A 22,342-nucleotide genomic window follows, 5' to 3' on the forward strand; every position below is an offset into this window, starting at 1 on the left:
CACACACCTACACACACACCTACACACACCTACACACACACACACACACACACACACACACACACACACACACACACACACACACACACACACACACACACACACACACACACACACACCTGATTACAAAAATACTTCTGTGTTCGTCTTCAAAAGGTCTAAAAATGTACAGCATCTCCGTTCTGATTATTAGTCATGCTTCAACTTGATCGCAGATTGCTAATTATAAATCAGTGTAAATAGCAACGACGATGATAACGACGTAGGTTATGAAGATAATATTGATTAATACACAACCACAACATTTAAATGGAAGGACTGACACATTACTGCCTGCATCCTGAACGAGACCCGGGGTTTGTCTTACACTGCCAGCTGAAAGTTTTTAAACAACTCTAGATGAATAATTTACAAACTGTGGCTCAATAAATGTTAATGATTAAAACTGCATTATTGATGCTTATTATTAAACCTATCACATGTTTAATGAATCCAGAATTGTTGATCATTACATTAAGTACTTGAAATTAGCTTAGATTATAATAACGATAAAGAACTGATCTAGTCTGAAAATGCCGACATTTTTCACACTGTATATTTTTACGTCTCTTTATGTCAAAGTCTCTGAGTGTCGTATCTACAGACTTTAGAGTTTTACCTTCCAGTCTTTAATAAAACAGAGTTACATTAACATGTTAGAGCTCCTCTGGATCGTTTTGTTTGGGTTGTGGTGATGATAAACCTTCGACTGGCCGTGCAGGAGTGGGTTACATTTTCGTTTGACAAACAGACTTTAGTATACAACATTATTACAATACTGTAATACATTACTGAAGGTTTTCCATTCAGCGAAAAGGCCTGGTCTTATTGAATAAAATACTGAGTGAGAGACAGAGTGAGACAGATGCCCCTTTTCCACCGAGGCAGTTTGAGTGCTGGTTCGGAGCCTAATTTAGAACCAGTTCTTTATTTTTCGACCGCCAAAGCACCGGCTCTAAACCAGGAAAAGTGGTTCTTAAGTAGCACCAAAACGTTGCTGGTCTAGACTTAAGAACCACTTGTATCAGGTGCTGTGGGCGGGGCTACTGTTAATGCCTTTGATAATGTACCTTAAGTATACTAATGTTTAATACACTTTTACTTTACCGCAATATGATCAGTTATCAGCACACATGATAGCAGGTAGCTACATGCTAAGGCGACCTTTTTTCTGTGTTAATGATAAAATAATGTTATGTACTTTCTCGATTACAGCCTCCGTTTATACGGATTACATGGAGCTGCACGTACAAGTCGGATTCGCCGCGTTTAGATGCTATTGTAGGTTCAAAAAGCTATGAGCATTAACAGTAAAGCAACATCCACCATTGTTGTTGATGTTGTGTTTGCCGCTGCTGCGCTAACGTTGCTGTGTAACGTGACACGTATGCAGTGACATCAGACTCGGCTCTGTGATGCTCTCTAACCGATGGAAAGACAAACCGGTTCTTAGAAGGTTCTAGACAGTGTAACCAACTTTGAACCAGCAGCAGCACTAGCTCTGAACCAGCACCCAGTTCTTTCTGGTGGAAAAGGGGTAAGAGAGAGAGAGAGAGAGAGAGAGAGAGAGAGAGAGAGAGAGAGAGAGAGAGAGAGAGAGAGACAGAGAGAGGGAGAGAGAGAAAGGGGGAGATACAGGCCCATGTGCACTCCTTCCATTCAAGTGTCAGTGGTGTAACAGTAGAGAAAGGGGAGGGGGATGTGTGATGGAGGCAGAGCTGGTCTTGATTTGCTCTTTAAACCCGAGGGAGGAGTTGGTGACCTGGTGAAACAAGGGATAGAGTGAGAAAGAGGGAGAGAGAGGGAGGGAGAGAGAGGACAAATCATTTCCCACTATACTCTTCTCATGTTCTGCCTTCTTATCCCTAAAATCCTGTTTTTCCTACCTTTCTTACTTCGTAATGTCTGTCATTCTTTCTACATCTCTCTCTCTTTCTGTCCTTATCGGTTCCTTTTCTTGCATTCTGTCTAATTTATTCCCCTTCTCTATTTCTCATGTAATAAAAAAATAGCAACAAACCACAAACATGCCTTTCTAAAGTGTGTGGGTGAGTTCAGAAGTGTCTTTACCTGTGGTCCATGACTGAGGAAGGTGAGTCTGGAGGTCCCTGGTTTGGACTTTGTGGTTGGAGATAGAAGGGGTAGGGGGTGTAGTTGGGGGGGCTGTTGGGGTTGAAGGGGGTAGCAGCTCAAGGCCATCCATAGCCACCATCACACATAAGGAACCTGAGAATGATAAAAACCAAAAAAAAACTTAATTCACAGATGGAATAGGTTGTTAAACACCGACGATGTTGTTCTCCAAATGCACAGCGATCATGTTTACAAGGACGTGAAGGAAAAGGCGGAGGAGAAACAAGACGCCGTTGTGATTTGAACGAGAATGTTGCTACACTATGAAAAGGTTGGCGCAGACACAACGGGGTTTGTTCCATACGGAGATGTTTCCCAGTTGCATTTCCGTATGTGGAAACCTCGTACTGAAATTTTCAGAATGATCGACTTAACCCTGAGTGAAACGTCACATCATACACGTTTAACGTGACAGTTTGTATTTTCCATGTCCACATGAATTTGTCTTTTGGCTGTCAACATAACGTAGAACATAAGAATCGTGCATTCATGACAGACATTCAGTAAAACGAGAGACAGCATAACAAAAACAACAAAAACTTAATTCTTGGATTTTTGTCCATACAACATTATATTGTACATTCAGCAACATGAGAGGTCTAATGATCACTAATGATCCTTTGTACGTCTAAATGAGTCACCACAATTTCAGCAACCGTAATCATCTGATACTACATCGGGGTGACACGATAAAAGATAAGGAATGATTGTTATTGATATTTAAAGCCAGAAGGTGCTTTCAACTCTCAGTATGAAGCTGCTTTTCTTCTGTCACAAGATGTTACTGATGTTGCAGTGGAAAATCCATCATGCATCACGCTCCAATGAGCGAGACGAGGCTCTATCAATGCTCCTGTCAAGGCTGGTTGGAATAGCAGAGTGACCTAGCGCACACACACACACACACACACACACACACACACACACACACACACACACACACACACACACACATTCAAATCTTTGTTTCACGTAACACACCGAGTTACCAACAAGCCGACTTTAAAACAGACAGTCTAGTTGTGTTTATTCTGTTTCCTTTAAACATAATTACAACAATAATGCAGACTATTATCTTGAACGATATTATACAACAGGAGTGTCTGATTTGAGCGGATTTCAGAGGAGCAAGTAAAAAAAAAAAAAAAGCATCTAGAGAGAAAGTCCCTCAGCAAGATGGATGTTTTGATAGATGTGAGTGAGGAGCCTAGCAGCTTGCATATTAAAAATGCTGCCTTTAATCCAAGATAAATAGCATGTTCGGTTCAGTTACTGAACGATACACTCTGAACAGGAATCACGGGGTGTTTTGGCTCCGTACTCAAGTGTGTGTTCACACCTGATGAAATGAGCTATTGGGGTGAATATACTGTACCAGGGTTTGTTTCAAACACTATATGTGAAAACTACAACTACATGAAGATTGCATGCTCACTTACAGGCAAAATCAAATCCTGGTGTGAGAGATGGATCAACTGTCTGGCTCCTGAATATAAAAGGCAAAGCAAGCAACACTAATCCTTAGGAAGATCACTGGATTTGTGCCTGTGATAATACACACACACAGACACACACACACACACAGCTGTCTATACCCTGAAACTTGAGCAAAAGAACAAAGGAGGCATAGAAAGAGCACTTCCTTATTAGTGAACCTCAGCTGTGGATAATACCTCCTGTCGGCACACACACACACACACACACACACACACACACACACACACACACACACACACACACACACACACACACACACACCATGAGGTGATTTCTAACTGCCTCAACATTCAGTTCAGTAAGCATGACGCATGACTTACAGTCACAAGCTGTCTAAATGCATTAAGGTCGTTTGTTTGTGTGTGTGTGTGTGTGGGTGTGTGTGTGTGTGGGTGTGTTAAACACAGCTTGAAGGACAACACTAATAAGATAAAAAGTAACCACAGGGCTATGCAATGCAAATTTCCATGGACATTATCTTTATGAACAAATTATTCCCCTTAACACAAACATATTCGATCAAGTCCAATAGCGTCCAATGTTCTCACCTAAAATGCTTCATGGTTATGTCCATCTTACCCAAAGGCTTTTTTCTGTTTTTTTTTTTTCTAAATGCATGCTTTAGACAAACTATTACCTCCACCAAGGAAAAGTTCTATATGTCTCAGACGGCATCACGTCGCTAGTCCAGCCTGTACAGCCACAACCACTTGTTTTCTATTGGCCCACGTCAGGTCATGTGTCCGCACAGTCGGATATATATATATATATATATATATATATATATATATATATATATATATATATATATATATATATATATATATATATATATATATACACACACACACACACACACACACACACACACACACAGTCTATACAATCTATATATGCTGACTTATTGCGAACGATTTTTAAAAGAGCATGGAGTTATTCTATAATTTGTGCAATAGCATGAGAATAAACAGCATCTCACGTTTACATCCTATAAGAACGTCGAGTTTGTCAGTGTTGGTCTGAAATCCACTCCTACTCACTCGCTCCCAAAAGAACATCAGGTTTAAGCTTGTTTATCCCACCAAAGTGGCGGCAAGCTGTCTCCACCTTGCTCAGATTTCTTGGCTCTTGCGAATGTGGACTGGTTTGTCATTTTTAAAAAATGCTTTAAAAAAATAAAAACAAAAAAGCCAGAACAAAAAAAAAAAAAAAGATTACAGCACACATCCATTTGGTTATATTTAAACAGTTTTTTTTTTTTTTTAAATATCAGAAAGTTACAGCTGGAGTTCCCCTGTTAGCAATAAAGAGGCATCGCAACTCAGTATTCCCAAAATAAACAATAAACTCCATCGGGCTATTTTTAAAAGTGATTACATGCGAGGGAGCAATTGTGAACCCTGAAAAGGTCACAGCTGAGACACGGTCACAGGGCGAGCAAGGGAAAATGGCAGGAAAAAGAAAAACAACAGCGAACAAACGGAAACAAGATATTCTGGATAACATTATAGTTCAATTATTTAGTTGATAAGAAGAAGAGAATTTAAAGACCAAAGTTAAAAGTGTCCATATCACCGCAAATGGACTGAACTTTAGAAGCTGTTGCTACCAAACAAGAGATGTTTTTCGCTAATGATTTAGCAATGCGACCCTCAGCACTCGGGAACAGTGGCTCTCGACTGGCACAACGGAAATTGGGTTCATCCCATCATCTGAAAATTCAAACCCAGAGTTCAAACCCTGGTGATACCCAAGAGATCAGATTTGGTTGTCCTCTCTGGGTGGGAGTGGTGGTATACTCTCTCTTTTCTATCAACCCCAGTGACACTTGCTAATCATGGGCTTCTGTGCATGTTGAAGCGAGTGACAGCTGTAACAGAGTGTGTTACATGGGCCCATGAGAAGCAGTACAAGAAGATGTGTTGACGTCACGTGTCTCCAAGGAAGACACCGGTCTTGCTGTTCACCTTCACTGGTCAGAGACAGGTAGCATAAGAAAGCTGACTAGTGTTTGGTATTCAGCCCTTTTCAATGTTGTGAAAAATCCACCAAACGCCATAAATGTTACCAAATTCACTAAAATATATATTTGCTAAAAATCGCAAAAATACTAGCTTTTTTTTTGTTTGTTTATGAAAATGTGCTGGATGGAAAACAGTTTGTTCCAGCATAATGGATTTGAAACGATTCTGGTTTAAGGGATGGTTTGAGTCCTCCTTTGGTTAAAACCAGGAAGTATTTAGAGATGATGATGACTGTACATGTTGGCGCTTTGGTAGGTTGTGCCAGTAATTGGTGGGCTGGGGCAGTTAAATGCATTAAATGCACGGTATTCTCAGAGGAGATCAGAGATAAGACTGTCGATGCGTAGAATTGTATCAGGACAGACTTTTGGTGCGTAGTTCCTCACAGACAACGTGGAAATGGCTCAGTATAGTAGATTCTCTTCAGGCTGTGCTCAGGCCAGCGATAGTCCAGTTATAGCCCTTGGCAAACAGGAAGCTTTGTCTACAAACGCCCTAATGTGGCCTGGAGCGTGCAACAATTAACCAGAGAAATAAGTCGGATTATCTGATGGGAAAAACCAAAAGGCTGTAGAGGCACTTCTGTATTTATATGACTCTACACACTAGACTGGGATTTGCTTGGAGCATGTCTGCATGTGGGTATTAGAATATGTGTGTGTTTGGCAAGAGAAAATAAACCCCCAAACACCCATACAGACCCCTGCAGACTCTAACAAGCTCCGTCTCCTTAATTCGGTGGGAGTGTGACTGGGTTGCGTGTTTGTGGGTGTGAGAGCAAACAATTAGTACCAGATCGCAACAATAACTTGCATTCCAAAGAAACGTGTAGATTTACTGGTCGTTGCAAATGTGTGTGAGTTTTGTACTTGTTACTTACACATATTTCAACAGAACTGCCTGGACTTCCAGCCCTGAGCGTCTGCTGGAGGGAGCCAACGTATCTAAGCGGGGGTTAAAACCATGAGAGTTTTACAACATGCTCAACTAATAAATCAATTACAATAATTTGATTATACAGTTTATCAACAGTGTGTCTTAGTGAAATGCTATTGCAAACAGCTGCAAACACACACACACACACACACACACACACACACACACACACACACACACACACACACCATGTTGTAATCCTCTTGTAAAATTATTTCGTGATTTCGTGTTAATTAATGAATATAAAAAAAAAAGAAAACACAAACTTGGTCAAACTAAACTAGGCATAAACAAATGCCTCGGCTAATTATTATTTAATCGTTACTCACTTATTACTATATATACACTATATATAACTATTATGTATTATTAAATGTTTATTTTGTCACAGAATAACTTCCACGTCCCTGCACTTGAACTTTGATGGAATTTTAACGACAACACTACGTGCAAATGAGCTGTGTCAGGAAAGGATCTGAAGATAAACGGCGTCTCTGTAAGGTTTGTAAAACCGTAAGATAAGTTTAGTTTGGTTTGTCTTACTCAAACATTTACTGTACACATCAGAGGGTAATGAGACAAACAGTCATAAATGTGTGAATTGTAAGGAAAGTTGTAGGCCTCATGATATTCAATGAAGCTGACTCCATCTCCCTCTTTCTTGATCCTCCTCTCTCCCTGATCGATATGCAGATCGAAATGAACCTACTTCAAAAACCGTCACTAACACAGATACCGCATGAATAAATGTGTTGTGTGTGTGTGGTTTTAATAGATTGCACATTAAACCTCACACACAACAACTTTTTTCATCCAGGGCTTGCATTCAAGCATGTGATTTGCAGATGTGAAATGTCATGGAAGATCGAGGGATAATCAAATTCCGCTGGAGGTAAAGAAAGAAAGCAGAAGAGTAACAGGTGCTTTGGGTCTCATTAAAGTGTGTTAACGTGTGCAGTAACCTCTGATGAAGGTTTATGGGTAAAGTACGTTAGAACATGCTTCAGGGTTTAAGAGGAACAACTGAATGCTGTCATCGTGGCATGTGTTAAAGAATAATCTGCTTTATTCATAAACGCTTTAAACATAAACGACTTTCTCTTGCATGATGAAGAAATTATTAACGCGTGCATGTGTGTGTGTGTGTGTGTGTGTGTGTGTGTGTGTGTGTGTGTGTGTGTGTGTGTGTAGCAGGTGTGAAAGTGCTCGTGCAGGTGTGCTTATGGTACAGATGCTGGGTGTGCAAAAGAAGCACCAATGACCCAAAATCTCTTACAACAGACAAAAAAAACAGGGGTGAACTAAATGATTTAAAGTCAAGTGTTCGTTGCTAAGAGACTTCGTCAGTTAATGTGTGAATCAGCTGACTGTGATTTCGGAGTAATGTTTAACATTATCTGCGAGAGTGCCTGTGGTATGTGTGTGTGTGTGTGTGTGTGTGTGTGTGTGTGTGTGTGTGTTACCTGAGTGTGTAGAGAGGAGGGGTAGGTGAAAGCGGGCGCAAGGGTGTGTGATAGGTCAGCAGGGTACAACGGGTATGATGCCCACACATCAGGGTTGCTAGGATACAGACCAGGAACGAGCTCGTCTGGAAGTACAATGGGAACGAGACTGAGATGTACACACCAAAATACACACACGTACACACAAACATACACAGTGACAGCACACAGAGTGCTGATTCACTCACACCTATGGGGTTTATCAGTGGGGATAAAATCTTTAAACTAGTCTAGATGAGCCTGTGTGTGTGTTTGTGTGTGTGTGTGTGTGTGTGTGTGTGTGTGTGTGTGTGTGTGTGTGTGTGTGTGTGTGTGTTTATGTGTGTGTGTGTGTTTATGTGTGTGTGTGCGTGTGCGCGCGCGTGTGTGTCAGTGGTAAATCCCAGAAGTGCAAACGACATCAAACAAGTTGAGCAAAAGATTTGTAATGTTACACACGCAATGATTCGGTTTCATTCGAGTAAATATTCTGTGACATGACGCAATCTTATCTGATTCAATTATCGGGAACAGAATGTAGTGCAGAACACTATCCTACATTAATTATCAGTGTTTCTCTCTCACAGAGTGGTGTCTCATTACATTACGTTCTCTGATAATCATTTCCTTCCCTATTTTTGCTCAGGGACAGCTAGGGGCCGTCTTTATGTACTTCCAGCAGATTGGAGATAAGGCTTAGTCACTAAACCGGAATGCACAAGCAGCAAAATCCCAGCTGGAATGCGTCTGTGTGTGTGTGTGTGCGTGTGTTTTCATGTCATGGCTAGGACGTCATGTCCGTTCAAACACAGGATGCTTGGTTTGAGTTTATGAACTTGTATCTTGTATCTAATAAACCTGAAAAGTATATAATCACCAATAAAGGAACATTTATTGTAAATCAAAACTATCATTACTGTAAACATGATTTCATCAAATAAAGCATTAGAGCAATCCAAGCTAGCAATGGATTAAATATGAATGAAAATATCCCATTATGGGAACTGTATCAAGGGGCAGAAAGTTAACCTCATGAAACTAAGTAATAAGGGAAGAAAGAAGACAAAGGCTGAATATTTTATCAGTCCTGTCAATGTTAACCTCAGAGGCGCCTCTCAGAGAGCCAGCGGTTTACACACAGACATGTCACGCTGGGAGATCTTTAAGTAATTATCACATTAGGTAAATCACATCAAAATATTTCGGAGGTGAGGGAAGGTTGTAATTTCGGTCTGTTGGTTACAAATCCTCTCTCAGAACAAAGGATCGCTCGATTAGGTTCTATAAAATGGAGTCGTTTCTGCTTTCTTTTTTCAGTGTTACTTGTTACTAAAGACTAAAGGAATGAGCATCAATTGAGCAACATGTATCGCAGTATCATGTTCTTGTATTGCAAAAAAACTGGTGTAATTGGATTCACACACCAAACCTGGTACACGTAAAAGCAACAATAATGTTTGTCGGTATCTTGACAACACTACTACAAATGTGAAATCATTACAGGGGAGTGAAAGGAATCATTGTTCTGTGTTACTAAAGCAAAACTAACCCACATGACCTGCATTATACAGGGTGTTTCCCAAACTTCTCTCAAAATCAGACCTTCTATCTCAGACAAATTCACTGGAATGGGAACGCTAATAGTCTGATTATGGGTGCAGTTTGGGGGGCCGTTGATCTTATCGCCAACCTGTGTGTGTGTGTGTGTGTGTTACTTACAAGCATCCCGGCTGAGGAAGGGTGGGCCAGGGCTCTGCTGAGATGGAGGGGGGTTGGGTGTCCCTACCAGTTTGCTCTTGGCCATCTTGGTGTTGGCTTTGGCGAACTCCAGGCGTAAAGTCTGGGGAATCTCTGGGTCGAAACGAACTCCCTGTAGAAATGGCCAAAGGTGAAATGTCCTTACATAAGCTTTGACACACTCACACACAGATTGTTAAGCAACCAGAGACAGTGTTCATGCCACTTTCATTATCAGTAGTCCCAGTAGGTTGGGTAATTATGCAATCTACATATCAGTGTACATGGTGTCTGAAAACTCAGGAATTCCTGGGACTATGCTGAGCAAATACTGTATATAGAAAATAATGATATGTAGTTTTACTCTCTTTGGTTCCTGTATTTATTTCTTCAAAATCATGTTGTTTATGTCCATTGCAAAGCAGAACTCCATGTTACTGTATGTAGTTGGACGTGTGAGCTGCATCCTTTCCAGAATGCTGCCTAATTTCAAGAGGATGCCCAAACATGACAGCATCACTTACACTGATATGATGACATACTGGGGATTTAATAATAAATATTACGTTACATCGTACTCTGAAGCCTAAAAATATATACACACACACACACACACTGGACCAACTGGAACAGTATCTGCTACATGCAGGACACAACCGAAGGTTCACATTCTATCATATCTTTAGCACAGTAAGTAGTCACTTGTTAGTAACCAGCGTGTTTGTATGGCATCTGAAGGTATGCGTTAATGCTACAATCCAGACATGCTTTACACACCATGAGCATCTTCACAAATAGCGTTGTGGCACTGTAGAGAGAAACAGGCTTCAGTCAGTTATTTGTCACCTTCCTTTAACGCACAGTGCGAAAGCCTGAACCTGACTTCTCCACTTTGTATGCCTGAAATTGAAAAACCCAAACACCACTTCTTCTGATTTATCTCTTTTCAAAAAATCAGATTGTAAAAGAAGCAGATCTCAAGCACTTGGAAATGACACTGTCTGTCCCAATATAGTCGCAGTATCAAACAAAATATTCTGAGACAGATACATTATTATCCTTTTTATCGGCTCTAAATAGATTCCACTGCAGCAAATATCTGTAAAAGATGAAAAGTCATTTGTTCAGACAGAAAAGCCTGAGTTACAGACAGACATAACACGCATCAGACTGTCTCTGCAAACACCGAAGAAGAATGTTGGCCGGGTCGCTGTGGCTACCAACATGCTCAGAATCAATATTAGACATCTGCGCCATGGCCCGACACAAACACGCTTAAAATAACCACATCGTGTTTTTCCTCTGAATTTCAGCAATAAGACATAAAACTATATAAAGCATAAACAATAGGCCACTTCATATCCAACAAAGACATGGTTTGTAAAGAAAGAAATGTTGCCTCGGGTGCTTTGAACACAAAGTCAAGTCTGCATAAGAGGATCGCAAACACGCACAACAACACACACACACACACACACACACACACCTTATTCATTTCCTGATTTTCTCTTGTCTCAGCTGTCACATAAGAAGGCACAAATAAGAACAATACCAAACACTCAGTTGGGGATAAGACTGGTTCATGTAGCCTCCTGTACTTGGCTGAAAAGATTGGTATCCGATACGATCTCCCGCTATTGCATCCCAACCACTTTAAGGCTCAAACTTTTGTACATTCTGAGATGCTTTTCTACTCACCGCAGTTGCAAGGAGTGGTTATTCGAATTCTCAGATAAGTACTAGACAATCTGTATTTCAGGACTCCCGGGATGAGGAGATCCACAGGGGTGTATTCTAGTCCGCTATCTGTATTACCGAATGTAATGTCCCGATTCTCATGGACTGAGTGGTATTGAGTGGGATCACGAAGGCTCTTGTGCTTAATGTCTTGAGCAACCAGAAAAATTCACAGAGAAGTAATGGAATTCTACAACGCGTTAAATTGTCCCGGCTCCCTGCTGCTTTCAAACACAATATACGTCAGCACACATTGATCACACACATCAAAGAAGTTGAATCTATTCGACCAAATATACAGAGAATTAACACAGGAAAACAGAGAGGCAAGACTCGTCACTGTGGCCATGTTTCTGTTCTGGAGAAACAGAATCTTGAAATTACAGCTTGTGTCTTAATGTATAACATATACATACAAATTACTGCACCATGATCATCACAAACGAACAAGATTTTATTCAGGTAGTCGGTCATGTTAGTGCCATGGCGTTGAGTGTGATGTCAGGCATAGCAGCATACTGTAGATGATCTTCCATTTCTTTATAGGAAAAATCATACTTACATTCAGGGCGTTCTTGGCAGCTTCAGCCTCTGATCTGCTGTCGAAGCTCACAAAGCCGACCGGCTTCAGAGGAGAGAACAGAAACAGAAATGAGGACAGATAAAACAGCATTAGAGTGAAAAAAATATATATATATAAAATGTTATTTATTTTGTTAGGATATATTAAATTAATGAAAGAAATATGTCACTTTGTGGTATAAAATTGTTTTGAAATACAATAATTACTGGGGAATATTTGACATTTTTGACCTTGTTTTGACTTTTCCCCATTGGCTTGTCACCACTGTTTTTTTACCCCAAAAACTTATTAAAATTATTTTTAAAAGATTGGTTACTGTGGTTAGGGTTAATGGTGTTAGGGTTTGGGGTAAAGATTAAGGTGTGTGTGTGTGTGTGTGTGTGTGTGTGTGTGTGTGTGTGTGTGTGTGTGTGTGTGTGTGTGTGTGTGTGTCGAACTGGGGGAAAATATGTGTAGGGAGGATGAGACCATTTAGAGTTCATTCCCTAGAAAGAGCAAAAGAGGAAGAAATAGATATATGCACACATTTCCTTTCTCCCTTGCTGTCTTTTCTGTTCACTCACTTGTATCCTTTTCTCTCTCTCTCTCTCTCTCTCTCTCTCTCTCATACACACACATACACACAGACCCTTAATTCTCTCTCTTTCTTTATATCACACACTTCCTCACTCCCTTGCGAAGGAACTCAGGGCTGTTATTAATAGTGACACTGAGCCATAATGCTATATATGGTGATCTCTTTGTGCCTCTTGAGAGGCCTGGAATCGAATGATTTACATTATTGCCGTCATCTCCTCTTGCTGTAAAACGCGTACACACACACACACACACACACACACACACACACACACACACACACACACACACACACACACACACACACACACACACACACACACACAAACAGTTCTGTGAAACCTCTGATGGACAGACCAAAGGTTTTTTTCCCTCCACAGGAAGTCAGTCATGTTCCTACTTCCTGGTGTTTTGGATTGATAAGCGCACTTTTGGATGTGAAACACTCATTCACTTCTTCAGCTTTAAAATGAATAGAAACAATAAAGACAACTCTAGTAGATTTTAGTAGAAGGAGACTGCTTCTTTGTGCGATTAAATGTGATCGTTCCAGATATTTTGGGCGCATTTGTGACGTAAATGTAAACAATGGGTTAACAGATACATGAGAAAAGTTGTCTGTATTTTCCGGGGCGATCCATTTTAATTATCGTTTCCAAAGCGGGTGGTGAATGAGTTTTTCAGTTGCATAGATTGACCATGCCATTAAACTCAGTAGACTTACAGCTTATGATTCATTTCTCAGCAGAAGCAAAGTGGAACCTAATGTGTGAGATGTAAGAATAACCTGATGACTACAGGATTAAATCGAGCACTCGGATGATAGAAAACTGGGAACAGAGATGAAGCGCAAGAGCTTAGAAGTTTCACACACTTCTATTCTAAACTCTTTTTTTATTTTGCTCTGATAAATGGGTTCTAATAAACCTTACAGTTTTGAAAACAATGCTGTATGAAGGTCATGTAGGAAGAGAATGCGTAATGTCAATTTATTATTTGAATAATGCATTGAATGAACTCTGGATGCCCTCATTCTGTCTTCAGACACACACACACACACACACACACATGCATACCATCTCTGCTCATTTGCACATCTGAAGTGTGTATGGTGCTGCTGTGTGAGTGTGATCCTCTAGAGTCACATATGAATCCTTCTGTAGATCCTTGTGGGAATTTGTCAATCAAAACTAAATGGAACAACAACACCAGTACAAACACATGCAGCTCTGCTGAAACACAGACAGCAAATAAAGCAACCACAGCTATGCTTTTAATATATTTCAATCCAGCTGTTCCTAAGTCTGTGTCCAAACCCTAGTACTTGCCAGAATACTTCTTATTAAAGCTATTATTATAATGTAAAAGTTATTAGCTAGTAATAACAACATCATCTGAGCTGCTCATCTATTATAGAACAATCTGCTAAACACTAATTAGCACTCAGTCAGCACATCTGATCATATGACCCTTATATCTCACCTGTTTTGATGTAAGTTTGATCAACGAACCTTCATATCCCTAAAAAAACACACACACACACACACACACACACACACACACACACACACACACACACACACAAAAGCACACTGATGATTTAATCATCATAAAGATGTCTAATCAGTTATAGGAACTGTGCTATATTATAATGTTACAACATTTAAAATGTTTTATTCCCATAATACATAAAGAAAACTGAGACCCTGCCAAGAAATATTTACTAAAGAGACACAACATGAGGCAAAGTACAACAAAAAGCACAGGATCTAAACATTCGCTTACAATTGTGTCGATATATTTAAACTTAATAAAATGCCAGCATACGTAGCCTGTCTAGATACTGATCCAAAATTCTGCTACAAAATGTAAGAATTCGGCTTGGACTGTTGCTCTCTGCACTTGGTTTGGATTCTTGGTGTCTCGTGTACGATGTGAAACTCACCTTAAATGGCCTGAACAGCAGGTAAAGCTCACGGGGCTTGATGTCCAACGGCAAACCGCTGACGAACAGAGTCCGGACCTGTGCGATGTGAACGAAGAACTGATATTACAGATGTTTCGTTGTTTTCTGTTGGTTTGTTTATGTTTATAAAAACCTTTGTGCCATAACATACAACACAAAACAGGCTCAGTTTCTGCAGTAGAATTTGTTAAGAATTTGATGCTGACTGATTTTTTGGGGGGTTTCAACTTTTTTTTCGTCATGTATCTGACACTTGCGTTCACATTGGTTATGAAAATGTCTGCAACTATACTGTTTCGATGACTCGATTTTATTCGGCGTTATACAGTAAATGTGATGTCAAACGAATTTTAGAAAGACGAAGTTACGAGCCCAAATATTTTATTAATTTCTTTTTTGAGAAACAATAGAGAGCAGGAGATTTTTTTCGAATGAGTTTCAGAAACTGAACATAGAACAGAGAGTTTCATATTTACTTTCTTTTCAAAATATATGTTTTTAGGTCTATTCAGTGATCAATGTATCTGAACCCAATCCAAGCAAAGACCTGAGTGAGATCAGCTGCCGGTTACACATCAAAACAAATAGAGACAACCTAGCAACTGGAGGCTCTGATTAGTCTAGCCAGCTTAGGATCTCTCCCACTTATCGTCTCATCTTATCTAAATTTGAGATGGGGAATCTATTGGTTAGTTTCAGGAGGGGGTTTAGCACTTGGTTGGACAGCTGTGAAATCACAACTTCAGTGAATACAAGAGCTGTTTATTACAAGGAGCCGGATATGAGAGGGGCTTAAACCCTAGAACATAAAATGTCATAATGACGGACAGCATTTTCTAGCTAAATAATCTGGCTAAATACTGAGAAAGTGTCAAGTCAAACAGAGACTGGGGACATGACTGAATTCGATCATGTCTGTTATTTTTACCCATGTGTCTTTTATGATAATGCTGTATTTTACCTTCTAGAAAAGGACCAGAAGAAATTATCAGAGTTGCTATAAATGTCCTCCAGCACCATTACTTAACGTACATCAGGTACGTTTGGAAATCTAATCTTGTCCAAACAGTACATTAGACACTGAAATCGCACTCATATAAACTTTTGCTTTAGGGAACATTAGGGAAAATGGAATGTCTTGAGAACATGGAAGTTTCAAGACTATTTATTATTCAAAAAGATCTTGGAATTGGAATGATTATATTTTTTTAATCTCTCTCATTCTTGCGCACTCTCTGGGGTTTTCCTGCCTGGGGTTTTGCTCCTGTCTCTCTCCCTCCTTCCCTCTCTCTCTCTCTCTCCCTCCCTCTCTCCCTCCCTCCCTCTCCCTCACTCTCTGCCTCCCTTAAACATATTTGGTATTAAGAGTATTACCTCTGTATATGGAGGTATGTGTGCTGAACCAGAAACTGATCAAACACTCCCTGTAGTTTGCCGTTTGGCTGGACACAAAGGACACACACACACACACACACACACACACACACACACACACACACACACACACACACACACACACACACACACACACACACACACAAGCTCACTTGATCAACATACTCCTAAATCTCAGCTGAGGGGTCAGGGGTGTCTCATGCCTTATTTCACTGTCTCTCTATCCTTCTCGCTCTCTCTCTCGCTCTCTCTCTCTCTCACTCTCTCTCTCGCTCTCTCGCTCTCTCTCTCGCTCTCTCTCTCGCTCTTCCCTGTATGACTCATGACCATAAAAGGGTTTTTTTCTTGCTGAGGTCATGCAAGCTTACTATTACAACACGAATTGAGAGTAAGGAGCAGATTAAATGCACACACACAAACACACACACACACACACGCACACATACAATAACAATAAATGTTAGACAAGTCAAATTTAAAAAAACATGGTCTTTATATTGGACACACACTCCCAAGAAGCACACAGTGCAGTGAGACGCCACAGACGTGATAAAAAAGGAAAAAGGCTGTAACTCTTCTAAACAAGCACACACTCTGTAAACAGTGCCATATGATGGAAAATGAAACGGAACAGTTCCACACATCACTGTGTGCAATGCATTGCAACAGCTTACTGTTCGCTGCATTCAGTTCAGTTTATATTATATAAGAAAGTGTTTATTTCTCAAGCGGCACTGTGGTACACAAACATTTACACCAAAGAAAAAAACTCTCAGAAGAGAGGCAGAAGAGAATACAATAACCAGCACACACACCTAACAGCTGATCAGACACTTACAGAGAAAGACACTCATGGTGAAATAGAAAAGAGAGAATGTTAGAGATTTGGTATGTTGTAGCTCAATATCACCTTCAAGTGTGTGTTTGTGTGTGTGTGTGTGTGTGTGTGTGTGTGTGTGTGTGTGTGTGTGTGTGACAGAGTATTCCTCACTTCCTTAAGACTCGCATCAAAACTCAGAGGGAGAAAGATGCTCTCAGAGAACTATAGAAAGAAAGAGAGAATGGAGCTGGAATCAGCTGTCTTCACATTAGACCCTCACTAGTTCTGTCTGTTTATTTCTTACTCTGCTCATTGCTAGTCAACCTGGAAACATGTAATAAAGATTTAGTTAGCTACCACGTACAATGTCCACCTAAAATTTATTTCTGAATCAAAATATATTGTTTCAATCATTTGGTAAGTTTCATGAAAAGAAATAAAAAAAAGTACAGAATAGGTATGAAGCACACTAATAAAGAAACCTAGACAAACAACAATGAATCATTTCCTTCACGTTGATAATCACGTTGAAATCAGGGAAAATCCCAACACTGCGTCAACCTGGAATCTGAGCAGTGAATAACAATAGATTACTCACTATGTAAGGAATAAAACACTTTGGGAAGGAAGGAAATAATCAAGGACATATTAGAAGGAGGGCATTAATATAAACTTTGCAGCTGGAACTAATGTAATTGCTGCTGTTGTATAAGGGTTAACGTGACAGATTTTGCTGCTAGATGGAAATAACGTGCCCCAAGGTGGTGTGATGGGATACAAAGCTTGGCAGAGCGCCGCTCGAGTCCAACCGCATTACGGTCCAATCAGAATGGAGAATTCAAGAGTGATGTAAGTATAGATTAAGCATTAGAGTATCGTCAAGTAATCATCAACAGTTATTGTTCACGATCTTTAACTCTGTGGCACAACTGGGAAATCAGCACTTTAGTGAGTTACATTAATGACCGGACAGGGATCATGTCTGAATATCACAGTGTTTTGTGTAACCATTAATCAACACGGTCCTGCTTCTTAATACTGAGACGAGTAAACGCAGTTCTCTCTCTCTATCTCTCTCTCTCTAACACACACACACGTACACTCTTGTCTCCAACAGCCGTTTCTGACGCTAAGCCTTTTTGTCTTTTGAAATGGTGGACAAATGGCCGAGATAAGATGACAAATCCCCCGGAGCTTTTAAAAATAAACCATGACAGCAGTATGTACACACACATATTACAAAGGCAGCTCTGCATCTGGCCTTGTGCTGACATGTAGAGCTGCACAGAGGGAGACACACACACACACAATCACACACACACACTTTGAGGATGACACTCAGCTACACATATCAAAAATTAGTTGTATTAAGGAGATCAGAAAAGTGGATACATAAATACACATACACACACTTAAAAATTATATTGAGCTACGAAACAGTGGGTACAGGAAGACACTCTTTCTTTCTCTGTCTCTTAAGCACACACACACACACACACACACACACACACACACACACACACACACAAAGTTGCACAGTGGGAAAAGCATTCATGCTTCCTCCTTCCTTGCCTAACTGTCATCGAGGATCTTTATTTTCCAGTGAGAAAGTTTTATAAAGGTCAGCGTAGTCACATGACCAGCAGCACCGCTTCGGTCACGTGACCTCACTTCCTCTGAGAAGACGCTGCTCTCACAAACCTCACGTCGTTTGGACGACATTTAAGGAATTAGTGAGAAACAGGTGAGAGACAGACAACATGTTTGACTGACACTGCTACATGTACGCTGTTAATTGTTCTCAAGATAAGTCATTATTTTACGACAGGGTCATTATAGACTTTGAAAAAATAATGTTAACAGTGGACTTTCAGAAAAACTTAAAGAAAACGTATAGGATAAATATTATAGAGAGTATGAATTATTACAGTTTAGACTTAGGGTTCTAGCTGTAAAGAATATATATATATATATATATAAACTGGAGGTGATGCAAGTTCTTGCTTGGGGGAAACAGAGTGACAGTAAAAAAATTGTAGTCGGTAACAATTATTTTTGTCAGCAGTCATGTTCTCTGTAGGGACTGGATTCTTAAAACTTGCTGTAGTTTATATAAAAGATTGTGTTATATGACATCGTTAGGTATAGACTACTAAATAGGTCTGTTTTAGTTAACTTTATGTACTTTTCTGCATTAAAAGTGATTGATCAGTAAATTTAGGTCATTTGATATATCCACACGGTTCAGAAAGTAGTTCTGGCTGTAAGAGAAATGCTAAGATTTTAATAATGCGATCGTGCAGGTTATTGTCTCTATAGTAACAGCATGTAATGTACACAGTGACTTGTACGGTGAATGCGTCACGAAAGCTAAGATTTTTTATCAAATGTCTTTTAACACAAACGCTATGACGTCTAGGTGGGATGTGGTAGCCTAGTGGTTAAAGTGATGGACTACCAATTGGAAGGTTGAGATTTCGAATCCCAGGTCCACTGCTGGACCCCTGAGCAAAGCCCTTAAGTAAAGATGTGAGTCGCTCTGGATAAGGACGTCTGTGAAATGCAGAAAATGTCTAGTGCTTGATGTGAATTTCTGTAAAAAGACTTTTTACATAGCTTTCTAATGCTCACTGAGATTTTTCTTATTGACTTCAAGAGACAGAAACGATATTCTTTTAACTAGCAAAGTGGTTCATAATACCTTATTAAATTATTAGATAAGATTAGATTAGATTAGATTCAACTTTATTGTCATTGTGCAAGGTACATGTACAGAGCCAATGAAATGCAGTTAGCATCTAACTAGAAGTGCATAGATGGCTTATTTACAAGTGGCAGTGTAATAAATAAGGGTATGAGGTTATACAGAAGGTGTAGTAATATGTACATGTAACTGAATAAGGGTAAATATAGTGTGGTTTTTATACAAGTATGTTACAGTATGAAGTGGTATGACAGAGCTGTACAAAAGGAATGTCATTATGCATATATATACATATATATACATATATATATATATACACACACATAGATACAAATTATGTTAGCTATAACATTTTATTTTGCTGGTCGGCACAATGAAGCTTTAATTGCACTATGAATTCCTCATACTTGCACTTTTCCCATGGAAATAAAATGGCAATTCTTTTTTTTTTAATATTAATTATTTCTGGGGAGGTTTCTTGGATCGACCATTAAGTACTGTATCGATCATCATCTTTTAAAGTTTAAGCTGAAATTCTTTCCCACATGTGACTCTTCTTGATAAGAATGAATTTCTCTTGACGCATGTGACAATTCACACTGTACAGCCCTTTAAGGGTTTGTGCTGCTGTAGGAAACTTCTTTCTAACTAAAAGAAAAGCCAATTTTATTATTTTCGGCAGATTAATTTTCAACATATTATGGCCAGGTTTGTCTGGTGACCAGACTTATGAAATTATAGGATAAGAAGAATCGTACTATTCTCATAAAATATTGAAACTTTTTTAGTTTGTTTTTTGCCTCATCTATATATCATGTTAGGTTGGTACTATATATATATTTATATATGATTAATATAAAGAAAATCTGACTGACATTCATTTGATAGCTCCATTAAAAAATAGATTCTTTTATATAAAATGAATATCATCCTTGCAAATCTGAAGGTTATTGGGGGGAAAAAATCACATCATGGAATTTTACATGAACATGGTTTTAGTTTTTATGTGTATTTTTCCCAAGATCACAGCTTAATGAAAATATGTATTTAGATGAATATCTTAATAACAATAATAATAAAAACTGCATTAAAAAATAGCCTGCACACAAATATTGGCTTTAATGTCACAATTATCCATGTTATCAATATTGTTCGTGTTAAATATTGCAATAAAATTATTATTATATAATAACTCTATTATTCATCAAGGAATAGATAAAATTCAAATCATGCAATGATACAGATAATAAATTAAATATCTAAGTGAAACTATATAATCACTACTATACAGAATAACACTAGTTAATTTAGAGGGATGACTTTTTCTTTATATAATTCAATTTAATTCAATTTATTTGTATAGCGCTTTCAACACATCTCATTGTCTCAAAGCAGCTTTATTATTATTATTATTATTATTATTATTATTTATACTTATTATATATTATTGTTTATACTTATTAATTATATTATTATTTATAATGATTAAATATAACAATAAGCAGAAGAATATATAAGGATAAAAAATAAGGATAAAAATAAATAAGTGAATATATATAATTAAAGTTTAAAATTAATTTAAAAAATATTAACTTATTTAAAATATTAGCTTACATATACACACATATATACACACATAAGCTAATATTTTAAATAAGTTAATATTTTTTAAATTAATTTTAAACTTTAAATTTAATTTAAGTATATATATATGAGTGTATATATAATGAGTATAACACAGATGTGACTGACAGGAAACTCAGACAACCATAAACAAACATAAACAAACAAACAAAGTTTCCGGGCCGGAAATTATTTTCTCCAAACGGGTTTTTCTCACCAATGTATTACCATTATGCTAGGACCACAGCTTAAGCCTTTATATTTGATCATGTTTAACATATTTTATCTTATTTAAGCTTTAAATATATATACATATTGCTCCTTTAATAAACTTACCTCTTCCTCAGGGCCGTTGCTGTAGTCGTTTGTCTCGTTTTCCACTTGGCTGTTCATTTTTTTTTTACAGAAATGTAGTTTATTTTGTGAAACCTTCTGAGAAAAGTATCCAAATTTAGCACACCAGTCGACTAAAAGACATTATCCTTCAGAATAAAGTTACTAAAATCAACCGAACGGCTGCGGTAAGCTAAGCTAGGTCTGAGGCTGCTGCTGCTGCTGGTGCGCGAGACCTGCGCTCGTGTGCGAGTGTGTGTGCGCGTGTGTGTGTGTGCGCGCGTGGATTCGCAGCGCGAGCGCGTCTCTCCCTCAGAAAAGTCCCTGGTTGTGGGAAAGTTTCCGTCTCGCGCACGAGAGAAAGGATGGTGCGCGTGTACAGGCTACACATTCGAGTAGCACGCGACGTCAGAAACGTCGTGTTTTTCGCACAAATTGTTACGTTTGCGTGACGTGTGAAGCTAGCTGACTAACCGCATCTAAGCATCGGAGAGAACTTTAACTCTTTGTGTGTAATATAAGGGCTCTGAGAGCTCCAGGTGGACGTTATTGTGGTCACGCCCCTGTATTGACTTCTCTGACTAGGTCCATGTTGCTAGGCAACCACCGGTGCCTGAGAGGATACTCTGAGGAAAGCTAGCTTGTTTTAGTTAGCTAGTTTTCTCACAAATGTTTTATTTGACATTAAAAAGCACATACATTTAAAATAAGACAAAAAAATACTAGAATTAAAATAGATATATGTTTTTGTGTTTTGT

The 22,342-nt window shown here is 38.9% G+C and overlaps 1 protein-coding gene across 3 annotated transcripts in view; it reads right to left on the reverse strand.

Annotated features, from left to right (window-relative positions):
* Positions 1–22,132, reverse strand: part of rbpms (RNA binding protein, mRNA processing factor) — a 24,062-nt gene extending 1,930 nt beyond the window's left edge. The window contains exons 1-10 of one of the 3 annotated variants that reach the window (XM_047816458.1): positions 21,588–22,114; positions 14,689–14,766; positions 14,226–14,264; positions 12,147–12,209; positions 9,830–9,980; positions 8,093–8,217; positions 6,574–6,637; positions 2,110–2,265; positions 92–1,801; positions 1–19 (exon numbers count right to left, since the gene is read on the reverse strand). The exon at positions 1–19 is cut by the window's left edge and continues 1,930 nt beyond it. In XM_047816458.1, coding sequence (XP_047672414.1) covers positions 6,581–6,637; positions 8,093–8,217; positions 9,830–9,980; positions 12,147–12,209; positions 14,226–14,264; positions 14,689–14,766; positions 21,588–21,644 — 570 coding nt within the window. In that variant the 5' untranslated portion in view covers positions 21,645–22,114 and the 3' untranslated portion in view covers positions 1–19; positions 92–1,801; positions 2,110–2,265; positions 6,574–6,580. Of the gene's footprint in view, positions 1,802–2,109; positions 2,266–6,573; positions 6,638–8,092; positions 8,218–9,829; positions 9,981–12,146; positions 12,210–14,225; positions 14,265–14,688; positions 14,767–21,587 lie in introns of all 3 variants that reach the window. The other 2 variants (XM_027157958.2, XM_047816459.1) reach the window with 2 other exon arrangements.
* Between the last annotated feature and the right edge of the window lie 210 nt (positions 22,133–22,342).

Source organism: Tachysurus fulvidraco, chromosome 7, assembly GCF_022655615.1.
Source record: "Tachysurus fulvidraco isolate hzauxx_2018 chromosome 7, HZAU_PFXX_2.0, whole genome shotgun sequence".
NCBI lineage: Eukaryota > Metazoa > Chordata > Actinopteri > Siluriformes > Bagridae > Tachysurus > Tachysurus fulvidraco.